Here is a 21,567-nt window from a genome sequence, read left to right on the forward strand (position 1 = left end):
GGTAAACTTGGTGGCAGGTTGAAAGAATGTCAGAGAACCCATTCACATTTTAATAGCATCATTAAGGTTATAAGCTTGATGTGGGCAGGGAATGTGTCTACCAACTCTGTTATACTGAACTCTCCCAAGCGCCTAGTTGGATGCTCTGAACACAGTAAGCCCTCAATAAAGGCAATTGATTGATTGATAATATCAGTGCATTTTGCTTGCTAGTATATTGTGTTGCAATTTAGCATGGAAGAAGTGAAGATCACCAAGCTGAGGTCATGCAGACTGGACACTTTATTTCAGTGAGATCACTTCTTCTTGTCTGCTTCCCATTTTGCCTGGTGATTTCCCTAACAGAGAGCTGTTGCTCAAAGATGCTACCACCTCTGACTTTTCCCTCTCTCTATGTCACCCCGCCTGCCTGGATCTGCAGGATCGTCCTGAGTCCCCATAATGGCAGCACTGGGAAATGGAAATGGCTGATATACTGTATGGACACCAACAGACATGCTAACATCAGGTGCCCCCTGAGATAAAACTCTGGATCATAGCTCCAAAAGCAATTGTTTTGTCAGTCAGCCAATCATATTTATTAAATGCTTACTCTGTGCAGAGCACTATACTAAGCACTTGGGAGAATACGTCTGCAGAACACAATCACCATAATAATAACAATAATGATGGTATCTGTTAAGTGCTTACTATGTGCCAAGCACTGTTCTAAGTGCTGGGGCAGATACAAGGTTATCACGTAAGGCTCAAAGTCTTAATCCCCATTTTACAGATGAGGTAACTGAGGCACAGAGAAGTTAAGTGACTTGCCCAAAGTCACACAGTTGACAAGTGGTGGAACCAGGATTCGAACCCATGACCTCCGACTTTCAAGCCCATGCTCTTTCCACTAAGCCATGCTGCTTTTCCATGTGGCCCTGGGCTTATTCAGATAGAAAATACATTTTTGACAGGAAAATGAACTACCCAAATTTCACTCAACCTGTTCAAATTTGGTCCTGAAAGGTCCCAAGTCCTGTGACATCCCAGTTTTCCATTTTGTGGTTTCTATTTAAAAAAAAAATCCCCTGAACAGTCTAGGTACATCTAGGACTATCTTGGCTGACTCAGATATATGACTAACTTCCCAATAACTCCGAAACAACTTGTGTTCTCTTCTTTATTTTAAAATAAGTCTAGTGTTTGTGATGAGTATATGTCTGGGCAGAACTGGAAATAGTTTAGGTAGACTGGAAAGGGAGATTTCTTCTACAAAAAAAAAAAAGATCCTCTGGAAGATTCAGCTATATTGACTTTTTAATATGGGATTAAATGTGATAAAATAATTTACCTTTAATTAGCTATTGTTTTTGTTTAGGACCTATTTTGTGCTAAGCACTCTGGTAGATACAAGACAATCTGGTCAGACACATCCCTGACACAGGGTTTACATTCTAAGAGGTAGGGAGGACAAGGATCTTATCTGCATCTTACAGTTGAGGAAGACTGTGGCCTATAGAGGTTAAGTTACTTGCCCAAAGCCACCCATCAGGCCGGTGGCAGACTGGGCATTAGGACCTGGGTCTCCTGACTTCCATCCCATGCTCATTTAACCAGGCAACACTGTGTTCACTTTATTTTCTAACTGAAAATATTGGCTAAATCTAAAATTTTGAAAGCAAGCCACTTTCTTTTGAATCATAGAGAATCATCATCATCAATGGCATTTATTGAATGTACTGTGTTAGAGCACTGTACTAAGTGCTTGGGAGAGGACAATACAACAGAGATGGTAGACAAGTTCCCTGCTCACTATGAGCTACAGTCTAGGGGGAGAGTCACACATTAATATGAACAAATAATTTGTAGATATGTACCTAAGGGCTTTGGGACTGAGGGTGGGGTGACTATCAAATGCCCTAAGGTCACAGATCCAGAACAATTTTAGGACCTCAAAAAAAGTCAATGGTCCACAAAACTTTTACAAAACAATATTACTTTGCAAATCCAAGCTCTTTGTTTCCTGGTTTCTCCAATGATCCCAACTGGAAAGAAGAATTACATATGTATGCAGAAATTTAGAAATGCCTACTTAAAAGCACTAGCATCTATCAACTTATTCGTGCATTCCGAGAACATCACTGGAATCAAATGTCACCACTTACATTCCTTAATATATATGTGCTAAAATGTATCTTTTTTTTTTTACTGACGGGGGCATATGATCTCATCTGCACTCTGAATCTTACAAGCAGGAAGATACAGTTCATTTTGTAATGGGATTGCCCATTGGAACAGAAGGCAGACAGTGGTTTTAAGAAAAAGAATTGGTGCATTTAAATTCCCCTGACTTTCATCTGGTTAGGGTTCACTGCCTAAAAGGCACGTTTTAAATAAGGCTGAGATGAGGCTCCCAAAACAATGTATTCCAAATTGTATTCTACATCCACAATCTCGCCAAGACCGTAAGGTCCTTGTGGACAGGCATCATGAGTGCTAGTTGTACTGTAGTCTCCCAAAGGCTTAGTACAGTGCTCTGTATACAGAAGACACTTAAATAAATATTTTTGTTTGGTTGGCCTATGATTATTTTGGAAGGATGGGGACATGTCACTTTACCCAAAAGTGCTCAAATTGAAAAATTTTACCCCAGGTCCTCGATGGTGACAATACCTGCCTCCCCTTCCCCTTTCAACATTTTCGTCAACATTTTAATCAATTATAAAGACATATGATAAATGTATGAAAGTTTGATTATTAGATTTTATACAAGATAATCCTTTGGAACAATTATAACAAGAAAGCGGGGGAATTCAAATTTACAGTGGAAAGCGTATCAAATGAAACTATTTGTTCCATGATTTCCCCAAATTATGTGCTCAATCTTAAAAAGCGATCACGTACAATTAACCTTCGGAAGAAGCCATGCTTAGAAAATATGTGGCCTTTGCCCAATCCCAGAGGTATGTTAACCAATAAACATCTCAACAGTTTGGAGGTTAAACTGGATTAATTTCAAAAACCTGAAAATTGATGCAGTCTAATTTAGCATGTGCTCAACATGTGTGCTCAGTACCAACTAAAATGAAATATCTTAAATATTATCAAATGTTACATCATTAAATATAAATTAGATGGAAACAAGGGAAGACTAAAAATTGACTAGGAGTTCAGACACTCTAAATGGCTAATATGTCCATTTTTCACCTGAAGCCCTCTCCAATGCAGTTTTGCTATTAAGCAAAACCTAAAGAAAGGTAATCAATTCCAACTAAAAAGCACTTATCCTGGAACGACTGTGTGTAAGGCACTTCAAAACCCTGGCTGGCTGCCAAAATCCAGACAACAGCTATCAATGTTTCTGACTATCACAGGAGCACAAGGGGCCATGCATAATTGACTAGAAGATGGGCTAAAACTGTGCCCAATCAGTGTGTGATCAAAAACGCGTGGAATATTCAGCGCCACTTGATTACATGGAGGCACGTCCTTTCACTCTCCTCATGAAATCTCTTCAAGGTCCAGAGTACTGTAATAAGATCATTACTGTCAAGCGGTACGAATCGCAGGCAATGAGTCTTGGGATAGGAAGTCATACTTCACAAGCTCCTCTGGTCTCTCTCTCTCTCTCTCTCTCTCTCTCTCTCTCTCTCTCTCTCTCTTTGTATTTTACTGCATGTAGAGGCAGCAAGGCGATGAGGTGACAGATAATGATCATATCACTGTGTGGCAACTAGAAAGGCACTTTTAAGAAAAAGCAGAGAGAAATCAGCTTAAGAGAAACTCAAACATTTTTCTTTTGCTTTTTTTTCCATGAAAAATTAAATGGAATTAAACTGTGTGCAGTATTGTCTTTTCATGAACTTGGACTTAATGTCAATGAATTTAATCATTTGATAAATTTCATACTATAGAAGATCTGATTATGCCACAGACAAATGGCCAATTTTCTCCATTTCCCATGTACAAAAGAAGTCTTTATTAAAGGTTTTTTTGGGGGGAGAGGGAGAAGGGGGAAATAGAGTAAATGACAGGGTCTGCTCAAGTTTTTAACTACATATTTTATTTTGTGCCATATTCTTATTATGTAGTCCTAGTATACAGTTCTGTAAGGAGAAAGTGATAGGAGTTTAAAAAGGTAACAAGGAGTGAATGACCAGATTACTAAATTAACAATCCCAAATGCTCAACAATAGATTATCTATGGAGAGTTGAGTACACTGGTAAATCTGACAGCCAATTTAAGGCACAGAGACCATTACAATTTAGATCAACAATGCAGGCCTTAAATGAAAATCATCATTTGTCTGAAATTATCCAACATCCATATTCTGAATATCCTGTTTTAATGAGCCCATAGTCCATATCAATATCCAAATTTTGTTCACTCTAAAGTTGATCTGAAAAAATGTGAACAGACCAAAGAAAATGGAAGTTTTTTTGGGGGGATTTTACTACCTCGCCTCAAAAAAGATGGCTATTCTGATGTTTATTTTCATTGAAAGATGGAAGTATGTCCTCTCAACAGTAGTCCATGTTCTTTTCCCACACGGCATCAGAGGTTAGTGATTTGCATCTAGTTCAGTGTTCAGTTCTTACAAGAATCTTAAACCAAATCTGCATAGCAATGTCCTTTTCTTGGCTACTCATGCCCTACGAGAGGCCTAAGGAACATGGGGCAGATTAAATCAACGGAATCAAAATTTATTCCCACTGAGTTCCTTATTAGAGATTCCCTCTCTTCAAAGCTTAGGGAAAAAGGATTACAGAAACACTTAGGACAGAGAGGTTATGGGCAGAGGTGGACCTTCAACAACCAGGACAGGAAAAAATTGGCCACACCAATGCAAGGAGGATGGAAAGAGACATTGATGAGCTACTGCCTCTGAGTGAAGAACTTTTGTTGAGCTTGGCAAGTTTCCATTAACTCTATTCCTTGGAAACAAAGCAATAAAATTGAAACATAAAAATCAACCCCACATGGACTTAAAAGGGGCACTACATAATTAGTATCTGAATTTAGGGATTGGTGACAACATCTACAATAGGTTCGGCTAGAAAATCTGTCTAATTAGGGAGACAATACGCATGAAATGGCAGTAACAAAAGCCAAAGGTTTGCAAGTCTGTACCTGGATTTCTATTTTTTCCATATGCTTAACTACTTTCCCACAGAACAGATAGTAAACTCTCTAAGGGCAGGGGTCATGTGTACTTACTCTATTGTAATCTCCCAAGTACCTTGTACAGTGCTCTACACACAGTAAATACCCAATAAAAACCACTGATTGACTTTATCCTTTAATCCAAGAACAGCAAGCCTCCTTAGAAACATAATAAAGCAGTGTTTGATTTCTTTACAGTTTGGACTAGATAAATGGGCACAGTCAAGCCAGTGAGTATGTTCTCAATATATTCTAAAATAAATCTCTTCATTTACTTGGTTTGAGTTTGAATATGGATCTATCAAAGATATGATTACAGATGCCCTGATATACCCTAGGTATATACACAATATGCAAAATATGAATATATGGGTATCAAGAATTTAGGAAAACCAAATGCTTTCCAGGTGGAAATTTTGAACCGAATATATCTAATTATATAACTGGAATTCCAGGCTTAAAAAAAACCAAAACATAAACAAACAAAAAACAGGTCACTCATTTTTCTCCCCTTTTTAAGTTTTTCTTGTTTTCTTTTTCCTCTTTTTAAAAATAGAAGTATATTATCTGAACAGATTAGAACTGAGGATCCTTCCTATAATAGCACTAACAATAATGATAATAACATTTGTTCAATGCTTACTATGTGCCAAGCTGTCTAATAAACTCTGAGGTAGATACAATATAATCAGGTCATACATAGCATAATATAATCAGATCACACATAGTATAATCAGGTCACACATAGTATAATCAGGCCAGACAGTTAATATAACAGATAATAAGACATTGGATTATTAGGACCTCACCTTTCAGATGAGTAGAAAGAACAATAAACTAAACAGAAATTGATAGCTGATCTTCTCCTCCAAGTCTTGTGCCACATAGTTCAAATAGGGAGTTCAATCTTGTTTTTCAGCTATGTTAGAAGATTACAGATTCTTACACTCTCTTTTAGTCACCGTTAGCTCAGTTATTTTGATTTAGTACCTACCCCCTTACTTAATTCTTAACAAAAATTTTATTTCCATCAGGGCTCAAAAGTCTTATCTTATTTTTCCATCCAATCATTAGGGATACTGTTGTCCCTAAGCAGGCAGTATGGTTGTGATAGATGTCTTCACTCTATGTTCAGAGCAACAAGCAATCATAAGGATTTTTCCTTTTCCTGAACCCTATATGAAAAACTGATCTTTGAGTCTGACCATTAAGCTTACTCTAGTGATCTGATGCATTAGAAATTGTGAACTCCAGACAGGGCGAACCCCAGTGAAGCAGTATGGACTAGTGGATACAGCACAGGTCTTGGAGTCAGATGACCTGGGTTCTAATCCTGGCTCAGCCACTCATCTGCCATGTGACCTTGGCCAGATCACTTCATCTCTCTGGGCCTCAGTTACTTCATCTGTAAAATGGGGATTAAGACGGTGAGCCCCAAATGGAACATGGACTATGTCCAAACTGAATAACTTGTATCTACCCCAGCAATTAGTACAGTGCCTGGCACGTAGTAAGCACTTAACAAATACCATTAAAAAAAATTAAGGAAAAACTTATGTATAGTTTGGTCCCCAATCTGCACTAATTAGAAAGAGTCTACACAACCAATTATTGCAATACATGCTAAAATATTTCAATTTGGCTTTTACAGGTGATCACTCATTTATTTGTTCTAAAACTTTCAACCCCAAACACAAAACAAAAATCCAAGAAAGCAATATATAAAAAGGTAAATGCACGCTGCCCTGGGCTTTTACTTAATATGTGCACTGTATATTGTATTAACCCATTTATTAATCCAAAAAAGAAGAAAAAATGAACATTATCAATGCAGTAAGGTACCTAAGAATATAGCCAATTCTTAGGTACCTTACTGCATTGATATGTACATTTTTTCTGATTAACAAAAGAAACAAATCAACTTCTGGATCACAAAGTATAATCCCCAAATTGCATGACCACCATCACAAATGAATGATTTATAAACTACTTCAAGGCTCAACTGCTTATTAATGGTTACTTCTTAAAAACACTGAGAATGATCAAAAACTTAATACTAAGCTCTTAGAGTGTGAGGTTTCCTCTAAAAGAATATATTAAATATTTCACATAACTAGTCAAGAGTAAGGTCACTCATAAAGGCCATTAAGAGATGCAGGAGGTTTCTTTCTCTTATTTTTGCCACCTTTAGCATATAATCAGCAGTTCCAACAACCAATTCAGAATTTTTTTACAATCAGCATTAAGTGGTTACCCTCCTAAACTGTAAGCTTGTTGTGGGCAGAGAATGTCTCTGTTTATTGTTGTATTGTACTCTCCCAAGAGCTCAGTACAGTGCTCTGCAAACAGTAAGTCGTCACTAAATACGATTGAATACATGAATGACTGAATATTGGCAATATGGATGTCCTTAGGAGTAAACTGATGCCTTCCACCTGTCTATTAAATATGTTACATGCACACCTCCAGCTATGCTCTCCCCCATAAAGTTGTAGACCAGGCAATTTTAAAATAAATGAAGTAAAATGAGTCCTAAAATAGCTAATATATTTAGTAGAAATGGAAAGAAATCAGTATTCTGCAAAGTCTGCAACTTTGGACGCAACTAATCCCAGTTCCACCACTTTCCTATTGTGTGACCTTGGACAAGTCACTGAAATTATCCGGGTCTCAGTTCCCTAATTTGCAAAATGGAGATTCAAAATCTGTTCTCCCTTCTATTGAAACTATGAGCCCATGTGGCACCATATTATCTTCTATCTACCCCAGGGCATAGTACAGTGCCTGGCACATACTAAGCATTTAAGAAATGCCGCTATAATTAATCAATCCATCAAGAATGCTAAACCATCACTTACTACTGACTAAAACTATTGGCAATCTTTCCCTAATGTTAACAGAAGGACAGGCATTATGAGATTCCTATTGGAAGAAAATTTGTAGCAAGATGGACATCTTGGGCTATGTCTAGGCAATTCCAAAAATTAACGGGAAAATCGAAGAATGCATCAGTAGCAAAATGACAATATGAGAAGCCAAAATTAAGACCCAAGGTAATACAACTAAGTTCAAAAGTTTGTTCATATTGGTATTTGAATATTCAACTACTCAATAAAGACAATTGAGTTTTTGGATTTAAAAATTCTGCTAAATGGTAATGTTTACTAGCTCGGTATAGGATGGCATATCCTTCAGATCAAAATGCGGCTATCCAAATACATGAATATGCTCTCCTATACCCTTAGACATTTGACACTCACTCCACCCTCAACCCCACAGAATTTATGTGCATATATTTAAATTATATACTATAAATTACTTATATTAATGTCTGTCTCCACCTCTAGGCTGTAAACTCATTGTAGGCAGGGAACATGCCTGCTAACTCTTGTATTGTACTCTCCCAAGGACTTAGTACAGTGTTCTACACATAGGAACTGCTCAATAAATATGACTGATTAATGTATTTTTTCAGAATTTCAGAAAAATAGAACAATGGAGTTTAGCAAAGTTCTGGGTTCAGAGGGCTCCATCAACTGTCAAAACTTCATTTCCCATTGAAAGAATCAAATCTTTCTCTGACTTTCAGCAAGAAAATTACTTAAGTTCTCTAGGCTTCATCTTTTACACCTGCAAAAGGGAAATGGGTCCCACTTTTCAGGAATATTTTGAGGATTAGATGATTAATCACATTCTGGCTCTAGGTACTAAGGGAGGTGTTCTAACTCTTCCAAATCCCTAGAGTAGCATTTTAGGGGGCTCCAGGCACTCAAACACAGAATACATTTCAGGTATATTTATTTGAGGGCCATGCCCCAGGTATGAAAGCCAGACAACTCCAAACTGAGAAAATAAAAACAGCTGGAAAGTTTATTCCCATCATCAATACCCTCTAAGGAAAAAACAGGAATATATAATCTATCCCTTAAAATTTAAAATTTACTAAAGGCCGGTGCTTTTCAAATGTTTTGACACAAACTTCTCTTTAACCTATATATCTATCCCAATTTGTGAGCAGTTCAAGTGCCAAAAATACTTTGATAAATTCCCTTCAAGATGATAATAATAATCAATAATAATGGTAATGATAATGATATTATAAAGCATTTACTATGTGACAAGCACTGTACTAAGCACTGGGGTAGATGTGATATAATGTGATCAAATACAGTCCTTCTGCCACATGAGGCTCAAAGTTTAAGGGGGAGAGAGATTGGGTATTTAATCCCCAGTGAATGCAGATGAGGAAACTGAGGCTCAGAGAAGTTAAGTGACTTTCCCAAGGTTACACAGCAGGCACTTAAGAGTCTGAATTAGAACCCAGGTCTTGTGACTTTCAGTCCTGGATTCTTTTCATTAGGTTGCATTGCTTCAAAAAAGCATTATCAATGACAGGACTTAGCGTTTTAAAACTGGCACCCATTTAAGTATTCTACTCACATACTTCATCTTAAATATAAAACAAAAAATATTTTAGGAAGCAAAAGGTTAAAGTTAGGATAGCAAATAATGATATCAGAATATATTATTGAGGTACTATTTTAAAATGTATAATACTGCAACATGTTTTTTGTATTAATGTCAATAACTACAAATACCATGGTTTATGAGTCTATATTACACACCTTTTTTGAGTGTTTTCCTCTATCATTCTGTGTTATGGAACATTTTAAGTGATTTTCATGAAAACAAAGTTCACAAAAGTAAATGTCTATTCCTTTAAAAAGTTCACACATGAAGACATTTGAAATTGATGTTACAATATAAGGTACGCAGTGCACTATTTTATTTACTTGATAAGCAGAAATTTTCATGACTTTTAAAAAACTGGGTGGCCAACTTCAACTGCTGGAACAATGTTAGAATTCTGAATTCTATACAAATGATATCTAATTTTGTGGCTGGATATTAGAAATACCCATATCTCAAAACTCACAGTGATAGAAAAGTTAATTTTTATTTTTAATATCACATTATTTTTGTACGACGTTCTGGAATTCAGTTACTTTTTCACTCAGGGATTCATTGACTATCAATCTCATTTATGCAATTTTCCAGAATTTCCTATCAGCTCCCCATTTTACCTCAATCTCTGTTTTAAGATCAGGAAATGGGACAATTGCATGTTTTTAAATTTGGGATTGGCAGGAATTTTAAATCTCTAAAATAAGTGCTGCTCCTGCCTTGATTTACCAGTCACCAGGCAGCAGTATTTCAGAAGCAAAGACCCATACCAACTAAAGCTAAATGCTACTAAATGACTGATTTTTGTGTTTACATTGTCTTTTGGCAACATTTCAAACATTTTACTCTTACTCCATTTCCTTTTTCTTTTCATTTCCTGGTGAATAATGACATTCTACTGCAATTCAATGAATTTTGTGTATGAAATATCAGCGTTACCAGAAGTGACAAATTTTGGCAATAATCTCTTAACCATTAATACTGCTGAAGTATTTTTAACTGTTCAAACAAATATGAATGTCAAAATGAAAAGTTATCTGCAAGTACATAGTGCAACTCTACAATACTAATGTGGAAGGAGACTTTGGTTGGTATCCTTTGCTAAAATCAAGTATTTTGAATGTCACCTCCTCAAGAATCCATTCCTTCTTGCACTGAATAAATCAATCACATTTATGGAGCATTTGCTTCGTGCAGAGCACTGTACTAAGCACTTTGGAGAGCACAATTCAACAGTGGTGGCAGACACATTCCCTGCCCATACGCTTGTCCATCAACCAGGTAGAGAGATAAACCATTAGATTTGTTGAACTGAACAGAGCCTCTGCAAACATGGCTTATTGAAGAGTCTTTTTTCTCCATCCGTGCCTTATCCCTGCAATGACTGGACACTGTTTCAATTGTGAAAGAAACAGACGGCTTAAGGAGGTCGAAACAGATGCCAAAATGCTGTCAGTGAGCATGAACCCAGCCTGGGCAAGACAAAGTGATTTGGTATTGAAAATTAGCAAAGTCAACTATTTCTAATACTTCGAATCATGACACCTCCAGAGGACTTCCCAGCTGCTGCTTGCAAGGAGAAGGATCAAGCATCTAATTAGTGACATCATTTTAAAATCCAGACCTATAAATAAGAATTCAAAAACAGAGGCCCTTCTGAGGAGCAAATATCAATCAATTGTATTTACTGAGCGCTTATTATGTGCAGACCACTGTACTAAGAGTTTGGGAGAGCACAATGCAACAGAATTAGCAGACACGTTCCTGGCCCAGGATGAGCTCACAATCTAGAGGGGCAAGCATTACACTTCCTATAGCACAAGAAGTGCCCAGGCAGCCAGGGCACGTGCCAAGGCAGAGGAGCAAGGATCAGGTCAAGACAGAAACAAGAAAATATAATCTTGCTCGGGTTCTGGATCTCCTGCAGGTGTGGGGATCTGAATTCCTGGGCTCAGTCTGGTTTGGCACAAAGCAGAACTAGATTACCACTTAGTCAGGCAATCAAATATATTTATTGAGTGCTTACTGTGTGCAGAACACTGTACGAAGCACTTGGAGAGTACATTCTAAGAATAAACAGGCACATTCCCTGCCCACAACAAGCTTACAGTCAAGAAGAGGGTCCTCCCCTACCCCCACCACGCTCTGGTCCTGTTTTTTTGTCCTTCCATACCATTTCAGATGGAAGCAAACTTCTAGGCATTTCTGGTTCAGCACCATGCACTTTCGGTTGGTAAAAGCTGTGGGTTGGGTTTGGGGTCCAGTACCGTACCAGGCCTAAACAGGGGTCACAGAAGATGAGGCTCTACCCCAATTTTCCAGCCCATCCATAGATGCCTCCTTCCTTAGGCTTCTTTTGTAGGCTTTCTCAGCCCGAGGTGTTATTTGGTCTCCTGTTTACCCATCAACAGCCTCTGTTACACACAAACTTCCAGATTCTGGAAGATGTGATAGGGCTCAAAATTACCGGAGAACATTCGTGACTCATCAAGACCGTATTTTAGTTAGTTCCACAAGGACACACTGAATGTCTTGAAAAGCCATAGGTCAATCTACTGCTTTACATAATAAATTCAGTGATGTATCTTTTGCCCTTTTCCCTTAATCATCACTGACCTGATCACCTATCAATCAAGTTAATATCAGAGTTCAATGTAAAGTTTGAAATGTTTCAAAACAAATTAAAACCCCCAACATAAATTTTGGTTGAAGTTCCTTCTATTATAAACTCATAGGAGATGATTTATAATTAGAAAAAGTGAAAAGCAATACAGAACTACAAACATTTTTCATACCTATGGAAACCAGGAAATTTTTCATTAATTCTCAGCATATGCCTCTCCCATTCATCCAATTTATTTGCTAATATTTAATAATATGGGAATTGTCACTTTAATAATTAGTGTGGATGACTGCTATGAAGAACAGTTGAATGCTTTCTCGATGAAACATACTTATTTGTCTAGATCAATCATGCTGATATTTCTAATTTGGGCACATATAATTGTAAGGCTTTTTTTTGGGTGCATTTCAATCACCTCCACCAATATTATTTAATTCTTGGCATTGTTCTGATTGCATTTATGCACTGTTCTTTCCAAAAGATGCAAGCAAAATATACATTTAAAAATCACTTTATGAAGAAGAGTTCTGAGTTCTGGGATTTCTAATTGAAGCTTCTTCAGGGTGACCTGGTTGTTTGCCTTTGGGCAAGTCTAGTTTAGGGCAACATATTCTGCACTATTTTGCTTGACAAACAGGAGAAGAGCCACTTCTTTCAAAAGTTTTTCAGGTGCGTGTGCTGAAGGCAAAGGAAGGGAGATATCACATTGAATATATAGAGAATTACAAAGGACATTTTCCTAAAGCGGAAAAAAATATCTCCAAACTAGAAAGCAAACAGAAAAGATAGATCCTTTTATCTGACCTGCTAGGGAGGAACACATATTCAACTTCTTGGAATTCACTAGTCTGAAGGAAGTCTTGTGCAGCAGTTGTGATTTGCTGATGCTTGATAGAATGATTGTCGACTTCCGATTCTCACCAGTCTGGGAGTGGTAGTGCTGACACTTCATCAGCAAACTCCCTCCAAAATGTTGCCAGGGATAAAGATGAATGATTTTACCTATATGCCCCTTCCAGTGGCTGAGGAATGCACTTGAGAGAGGATCACTGTGCACGGGGATATGTCTTTTTTATGGTACTGGCTGACTATGTGCCAGGCACTGTTCTAAGCTACAGGGTAGATACAAGCTGATCAGTTTGGTCACAGTCCATGCTTCACAAGGGGCTCACAGTCTTTATTCCCATTTTACAGATGAGGAAACTGAGGCACAGATAAATTTTCTTGTCTAAGATCACACAACAGACAAGTGGCAGAGCTAGAATTAGAACCCAGGGCCCCTGACTCCCAGGCCCATGCTTTTTCCACTAGGCCACAATCTTTCCTGCCCTTCCATCTGCAGGTGCCCTCCCCTTGTTGACATCTATTTTGGAAGGCTGACTCCAGGCTAATCAGAACAATGGGAACTATACCAGCTGAGAGTATGATGGAGCACAGAGTAACATACTTCTAACATTGTTAGATTTATGGGGAAAGGCAGCAGAATTTACTTCAGTTGGATTGGTCTGAGGAGCAGCTTAGCCCAGTGAAGGAACTTGGACCCAGGAGTCAGGAAAACTGGGTCTAATCCCAGCTCTGGCTACTTGCCTTTTGTGTGATCTTGGGCAAGTCACTTTACTTCTCTGTGCCTCAGTTTTCTTATAAAATGCCAGTTGTTCTTCCCTCTTAGACTGTGAGATACATGTGGGACAGACACAGAATCTGGTCGGTTTATACGGTATCTACTCCAGAATTTAGTACAGTGCTTGGGACATAGTAAGAGTTTAACGAATACCACAATAATTATAATTATTGCTCTCTCAGAGTTAGAATAATATGTGTTCGATGGAGAGTAAGATGATCTGAGTCCTTCTGTCATTCTCCCTTCTTTTCTTTCCCTCCTATTTTTCAAGAGGTGAAGCTAGAAAGCTGTTGTCACTACTCTTTACATGATAAATTATAGCCTTAAGAAGATGTTGATCAGTTATTTTTTTTAAATTGGACCAAGTGAAATATTCATACTTCTACAGCATTTAACATTTTTCCCAGCATTTCAAATGTTGCTTGATACTGTATAAGTAGGCTCATTTCACCCTCTATTTCACCCTCATTAGTACACTCCCCTACCCACATATGCTGCTGCTTATGATGAGAAAATAATAATGACAATACTACTACTAATAATAATAGTATTTGTTAAGCTTACTATTTGCAAATACTCCACTAAGTGCTGGAATAGGTACAAGACAGTCCCTGCCCCACAGGGGGCTTACAGTCTAAACAGGAGGGAGTAGGAGTTAATCCCCATTTTACAGATGAGAAAACAGAGGCACAGAGAAGTGCGGTGATTCACCCAGGGTTACATAGCAGAAAAATGGTGGAGCAGGTCCTCTGACTCATAGGCCCAAGCTCTATCCACTATGCCATGCTGTTTGAAAAGAAAAATCAAAACGCTGAAATTTACCTAAAAACGTTCTGCAGGAAACCTCAATTTAGGGTTCAGAGAATGGAAAGAAATGAACGGGCACAACAGTAGACAAAAATATACAACTGGATCAATAATGGGAAGGATTGGAAAAAACATAGATACCCCTGGTAACACTGATATTAACATCCGAAAATGTCCACTGTGCACCTAAAGACAATTCTAAGGTAGCCCCTTTAATGGCCTTATTTTATCAGCTTTATGGACAACAGTTAACTCTGAGAAAATCTCCCATTAATAAAACATTGCAGGCACCATACGCATCAGAGCATGTGACTATATTAAAGTATGGTAAATGGTTGGTTGTGTGGTTGGTGAGATAGTGTAGTTGGGAGATAAATAACGCTGGGTCTTGCTAAAGACTTTGACAAAGCCTGGGATGAGGCACCGGAAAGAAAAGTAAATATTTGTTCTATTAGATGATGATGCCTAATGTTTACTAAAGCCCTACAGAGATTTTTTTTACTCATATTTAACATTTTGGCGCACTTCACCCTTTAATGAGACATAATTTTGTTATTATGAAAGAATGAAAAGACTAAAGAAGCTAGCTTGAAAACAGAAGCCCTATGAGATTAATGAGGTCGTATTCTGACACTGTTTCTTAGTGTGTAATTTTAGAAATTACCAAAAAAAAGGAAAATGAATGAACATAATTCAAGCTTTCATGTCAATTACTTTAGGAGAAGCTTTACCTTCAGCTGTGCCTGAGATACCATCAGCTTTAAAATTGCTAGTGCTTTTCTTCCTGCGATGCTTCTTTCTGTTTGCATGAGGAGATGGAGGAGGATCAAGTTTGGGGCTGGTGGTACTTGATATACTTGGACTAGAGCACACAGAATCTCCCAAACCTGTATCTGCAATTAAAACAAAGACAAATAAAGAAAATTAATAAAGCTACAATAGTAAGCACAGAAAAATTTCTCCAACAGTGGCCAATATCTCATTTTTTAAAATCTGGCATGAAAATCATCCAGTATCAGAGCTACAAAGGTTATCAACACATGCTAATGATTTTTTCCCTCTGATTCTATCGTGTCACCTACTGAGAGAAAGCTATGATTATTTTCAATCAATTAATAATCAATCCATGAATGGTATTTTTTAATACCATTTGTTAAGTGCTTACTATGTACAAGGCAATGCACTAAGTGTTAGAGTGGATACAAGCTAATAATATTAATAATGGTATTAGTTAAGCACTTAACTCTGTGCCAGGCACTGTATTAAATGCTGGGGTGGATGCAAGCCGATAGGTTTGGACACAGTCCCAGTCCCACCTGGGGCTCACAGTCTCAATCCCCATTTTACAGATGAGGTAACTTAGGCTCAGAGAAGTGAAGTGACTTACCCAAGGTCACACAGCAGACAAGTGGCAGAGCTGGAATTAGAACTCACGACCTTCTGACTCCAAGGTCCAGGCTCTATCCACTATTCCATGCTCCTTGCATGCTGGACCCAGGCCATGTCCCACATGGGGCTCACAGTTTTAATTCCCATTTTTCAGATGAAGTAATTGAGGCAGAGGGAAGTTAACTGACTTGTCCAAGATCACACAGTAGACAAGTGGAAGAGGTGAGATAGAACCCAGGTCCTCTGACTCCCAGGCCCGTGCTGTATCCACTAAGCTATTCTACTTCTATTATTTACTTATTGAGCCTTTACTGCATACAGAGAACTGTACTAAGCACTTGGGAGAGTATAATGCAACAGAGTTGATAAACACATTTCCTGCCCATAATAGTATTTATTGAGTACCTACTGTGTCAGAGAACTATGCTTTTTACTTTACTCCAAGGCTAAAGAGGATATTAACTCCTCTGCGGCATGGAATTGGGGAACTAATTAAGAAAATGTATGCTTGCTCCTTGAAAACTGCCATTTTAGTAGTTACTTTGATGCAACTATTAAGATGAATGCCACAGAGCGATGTTGACTGTAAAACCAGTTATAAATGGGTTAGCAACCATAATTTATTATTATGGTATGGGTCATAGTAATAGTACGCCTGATTTTGCAACATAAGCAGTGAGGAATCATTTCATTTGATTCCATTTTCTGTGGACTTTGTAGGCTGCTCTTTTGTATTTAGCCAATAACTGGCTCCAGATGCCAGGTAGAGTATTCTGTCCTTTCTTGCTACCATAAAACCGATCTTGGATTTGCATTCTCTGTCCCATTGTTCATCACTTTGAGCTGGTTTGCATCAATTTAGAGAATCCCGAAGTGAGACTGAAAAATTAGGAAGGTATTTAATCAATCACTAGAAAAAATATTTCACAAAAGAACCAAAAAGTGACCCCTTCCATGGTTTTTTGGGGTGCTGAATCAGAGTACCCCTGGTTCTAGGGCCACTATTCAATCTTTTATAGCCTTAGGGGCCAGGTACTCTCTTTCGCCCATCAGAGGCTCATGCATTTCATTCTCTCTCATCAAGTACTCATCACATGCAGGAGAAGTGTGTTAATTAGATTGGAGATGGTAGGACAATCCTCCACCATCATCCTTAGCAATGATACTTATTGAGCACTTACTATGGGCAGAACACTATACTAAGCACTTGGAAGAGTACAATTCCACCAAGTTGGTAAACACATTCCCTTTCCACAATGAGCTTGCAAGCTAGAGGGGGAGATGGACTTTGATATAAGTAAATAATTGATAGATATGTGCATAAGTGCTGTGATGGTGGAGGACGGGGTCCTCCAAGCCAATGAGTGGGTCAATCTGTGGACAAGTGCACTGATGAGGGAGGAGCTATGGGAGAGAGTTAGGACCCAAGCCTCAGCCCTCCCCCTCCTCCTCCTCCCCGCCTTTTAAAGCAACTTCTAATCTCTAGGACTTCTAGTCCTCTAGTCGGTCAGTTAATCATATATATTGAGTGCTTACTGTGTGCACAGCAATGTATTAAGCGCTTGGGAGAGTACAATATAACAACAATAATATGCATTCCCTGCCCACAGTGAGCTTAGAGTGTAGACTTTAAGCTCCTTGTGGGTATAATGTATCTACCAATGCTGTTATATTGCACTCTCCAAGCACTTAGTACAGTGCTCTGCACAAAGTAAATACCCAATATAAATGAATGATTGTTTGATTGCCTTCACAGACTCACTGATGGGTAGAAGAGACTGGTGGAACAATAATAATAATAATAATAATAACAGTGTTTTTTATGGTATTTGTTAAGCGCTATGTGCCAAGCTATGCGCTGGGTTAGATTCAAGCTAATCAGGATGGACACAGTCCCTGTTCCACATGAAGCTCACAGTCTTAATCCCCATTTTACAGATGAGAGAACTGAGGCACAGAGAAGTTAAGTGACTTGCACAAGGTCACACAGCAGTTTTGCCAGGGACACAGAAAGCAAGGGGAAGAGGCAGGATTAGAAATCAGGTCTTCTGACTCCCAGACACATGCTATTTCCACTAGACCACGTGGCTTCTAGATGTTTCTATGGATATATTATCACCCAAGTAATAACACAATCACTAGTCACTATTCTGATGTGCATATGAAGCCATGTTAGCTTGCTCTTGAAAAACTAAATCTAACCATTTGGCTTTTTTTTCTTTCTTTCCAACAATAATCAAGGCAGGAAGGGCCAGAAATTTTGTTCTGCTTTGTTTTGTTGGGTTTTCTTTTCTTTTCTTTTGTGCACTCCAGTAGTTTGGGGAATTTTAACTCTTGCTGAAGCTTTGACCTTGGACTATTCAAGAAAAATTCTAAAGGGTTCTGGAGCTGCTCAAATTCAAAAAGGAAGTACTTGGAATTAACTCATTCATTCAATTGTATTGAGCATTTACTGTGTGCAAAGAGCACTGCACTGGAAGAGGCACAATTATTGTTTTGGTATTTGTTAAGTGCCAAAGTACTGTTTTCAGTGCTGGGGTCAACAAGTCACTTAGGTCAGACACAATCCCTGTCCCACTTGAGGCTCACAGTCTAAGAAGGGGGGGAGAACAGCCACTAAATCCCCATTTTTCAGATGAAGAAATTGCAGCACAGAGAAGTAATGTGACTTGCCCAAGGTCACACAGCAGGCAACTGGCAGAGATGGGAGCACCATGTCATCCCCCGGGCCTGGAATGCCCTCCCTCTGCCCATCCGCCAAGCTAGCTCTCTTCCTCCCTTCAAGGCCCTGCTGAGAGCTCACCTCCTCCAGGAGGCCTTCCCAGACTGAGCCCCTTCTTTTCTCTCCCCCTCGTCCCCCTCTCCATCCCCCCGTCTTACCTCCTTCCCTTCCCCACAGCACCTGTATATATGTATATATGGTTGTACATATTTATTACTCTATTTATTTATTTATTTATTTATTTTACTTGTACATTTCTATCCTACTCATTTTACTTTGTTGGTATGTTTGGTTCTGTTCTCTGTCTCCCCCTTTTAGACTGTGAGCCCACTGTTGGGTAGGGACTGTCTCTATGTGATGCCAATTTGTACTTCCCAAGCGCTTAGTACAGTGCTCTGCACATAGTAAGCGCTCAATAAATACGATTGATTGATTGATTGATTGATGGGATTAGAACCCAGATCCTCTAATTCCCAGGACTAAGCTCTTTCCACTGCTCCTTAGCACCATTAGAGTGATTATTCTTATTTCCTTCTGATGCACAGCTTGAACGAACTTGCGGATGGTCTTTGTTGAACCTGAGCAGCTCCAAATTAGTTTTGTTATTACATTCATAAAAAGGAGAAACTAGAGGAAGGAGATTCAATTGTGTCCTCTCGAGTCATCATGCCCCAACTAAAAATTCTTATATGGACCACAAGAGCAATCAAAGACACCTTTACTTCAAGTACAATCTAATACTATATTTCACTCTTAGCCAATTGCCCAGCTAGCAGTAAGTACATTATTTTTACTCTGTGAATTGCATTATTTTGATAAACAAGTTCATTCAGCTATGTGACAAAGTTAAGATTGTGATATGGGTTGACACTTGACCTACATCCAACCATATATAAAATAATGTGTGGTATTGTCCAAAGTGCAATTGAGTTAAACAGATTAGGAAATGCTCCTGATGTCATGGATGTTGTCTTTGTCGGATGCTGTGAAAAAGAACAAACATCGGCCAGAAAAAGAATGTCTGTGACTATTTTATGCAAGTGGGTGGCATTTTAGGCCTGGTCTTCTCTCAGCTGGAAGCCAATTTTAAATGTATTTTTAGATTGCGCATCAATGTTTGAATCGCTTGAACAAAAAGACATATTCCTCAACTCTATGGGGGTTACTTAAACTTGAACAATATTTTTTAATTTCATTAATTACTGTACTCACCCAGGTTCCAGGAATTTAAAATAATCTTTTGTGGGAATTATTTAAAACTGGGTGGAGCTTTTGACCTAGCTTCTTTGAAAGATTCCTTCTACCACGCTTCTAGTGGATGAGTATTGAAGATTTAATTTACTGCCATATGCCTAGACAATATATAGCCTTTCCATATAGTGACCTATTTTCTTGGGTCAAGCTACTTTGCAGTGAATGAAGACCAAGAGAATAACCTTCTCTTCCCCCTCCTCCCCACAAACAGGAGTGCTGAATTTCAAGCTAACAGGATGTTGAGCTTCTGGGTGAGCTTATTAATGTCCCTGGGCCTTGTTATGAGACCACATTTCACGAGAGAAGTTGTTTAACATTCTCCTAGTTTAAAATATGAGCAATCTAAATGGACCAGGCTTACACGCTGTGCTTTCCGATTTCTGACTACTTCTGTTGCCTGACAAGGTATTCCTTAAATTGAAAAGAGGGTTCCTGAAAGCCCAGCTTCAGAAAACTGTAAATGAGTTCCAGCTTCAACCCACTGAATGCAATTTCATACTACTGACTGAATACAAATAATGTATTTTATTTTGTATCAATTACTGGGTGTGCGCCAACAGCCAACCACTATAGATATTGTTAAATATGGGCAGGAGGGAAAAGAAAAAAGGCACGCCAAATTAAAAAAGCAAGCGCCTCATTACTCCACATCGAAACCAGCTTTGACAGAAGCACAAGAACTCATAAGACACGTTTCACTGAGTTGGGATGGGCTATGTGGCAGCTATCCTGTGCATTCAATGTCAGCCATTAGTTCTTCCCAATCGGGCATCAATGTTCAATGCACACCCAAAAAAATATATAATACTAGTAATAATAATAACAATCTGCAGACTCTCCGAGCTTCAATACTTGAAGTATGAGTCAAAGAAGCAGTTTCACTTTTCACTCGGGAAGCTGACAAGCATGACTAGAGGGGGAATAAAATAACATTCAGTTCGCATAAATATCAAGCAGGCTGCTTGAGACTGATGGGCCAGGAATGTATTCTTAGCCATCATTCTGGCAGACAGGCCCAAGGACACTCATAACTTATTTTACAATCATTTAGTTTTAGCTCAAGTGGAAAACGTGACAACTTATCTCTGCTGACAAGATGCCATATCGAACCTTACAATTAACTCTCCCCCGATTATCTGCCCAGCCCATCATTAGCTGGGTCATTTTTGATGGCCTGTGGAAGGCAGTGCTCCCTCATGGTGGCTATCGCTTTCACGGAGGTGGTGGATGACACTCCACCTCCAGTAAGATCATTTTTACCTGTATGCATCTAAATGTTTAAAAATGTTGCCACAAGAAATTTCCCTCCACTTTGGTGGGATCACGGGATTATTCTTTCAGGATTCACAGATATGAACTATCCTCTTGGTTACTGCCATGCTGGTTCCTGCTCCTTCCTATGTTCCCCCAATCATCTTGCTGCTCTCCTACCACAACCCAGCCCACAAACCTCTCTCCTCTAATGCTAACCTTCTCACTGTGCCTCGATCTCACCTACCTCACTGCCGACCCCTCTTCCACATCCTGCTTCTGGCCTGGAGTGC

The 21,567-nt window shown here is 38.7% G+C and overlaps 1 protein-coding gene across 6 annotated transcripts in view; it reads right to left on the reverse strand.

Moving 5' to 3' along the window:
- The window catches only part of AGAP1 (ArfGAP with GTPase domain, ankyrin repeat and PH domain 1), a 777,656-nt gene that overhangs the window by 138,677 nt on the left and 617,412 nt on the right, over positions 1 to 21,567 (reverse strand). For all 6 annotated transcript variants that reach the window (XM_038749190.1, XM_038749187.1, XM_038749185.1 and 3 more), the window contains one exon: positions 15,390 to 15,551. In XM_038749190.1, coding sequence (XP_038605118.1) covers positions 15,390 to 15,551 — 162 coding nt within the window. The remainder of the gene's footprint in view (positions 1 to 15,389; positions 15,552 to 21,567) is intronic.

The sequence above is a fragment of the Tachyglossus aculeatus genome, chromosome 7 (genome assembly GCF_015852505.1).
Source record: "Tachyglossus aculeatus isolate mTacAcu1 chromosome 7, mTacAcu1.pri, whole genome shotgun sequence".
Taxonomy (NCBI): domain Eukaryota; kingdom Metazoa; phylum Chordata; class Mammalia; order Monotremata; family Tachyglossidae; genus Tachyglossus; species Tachyglossus aculeatus.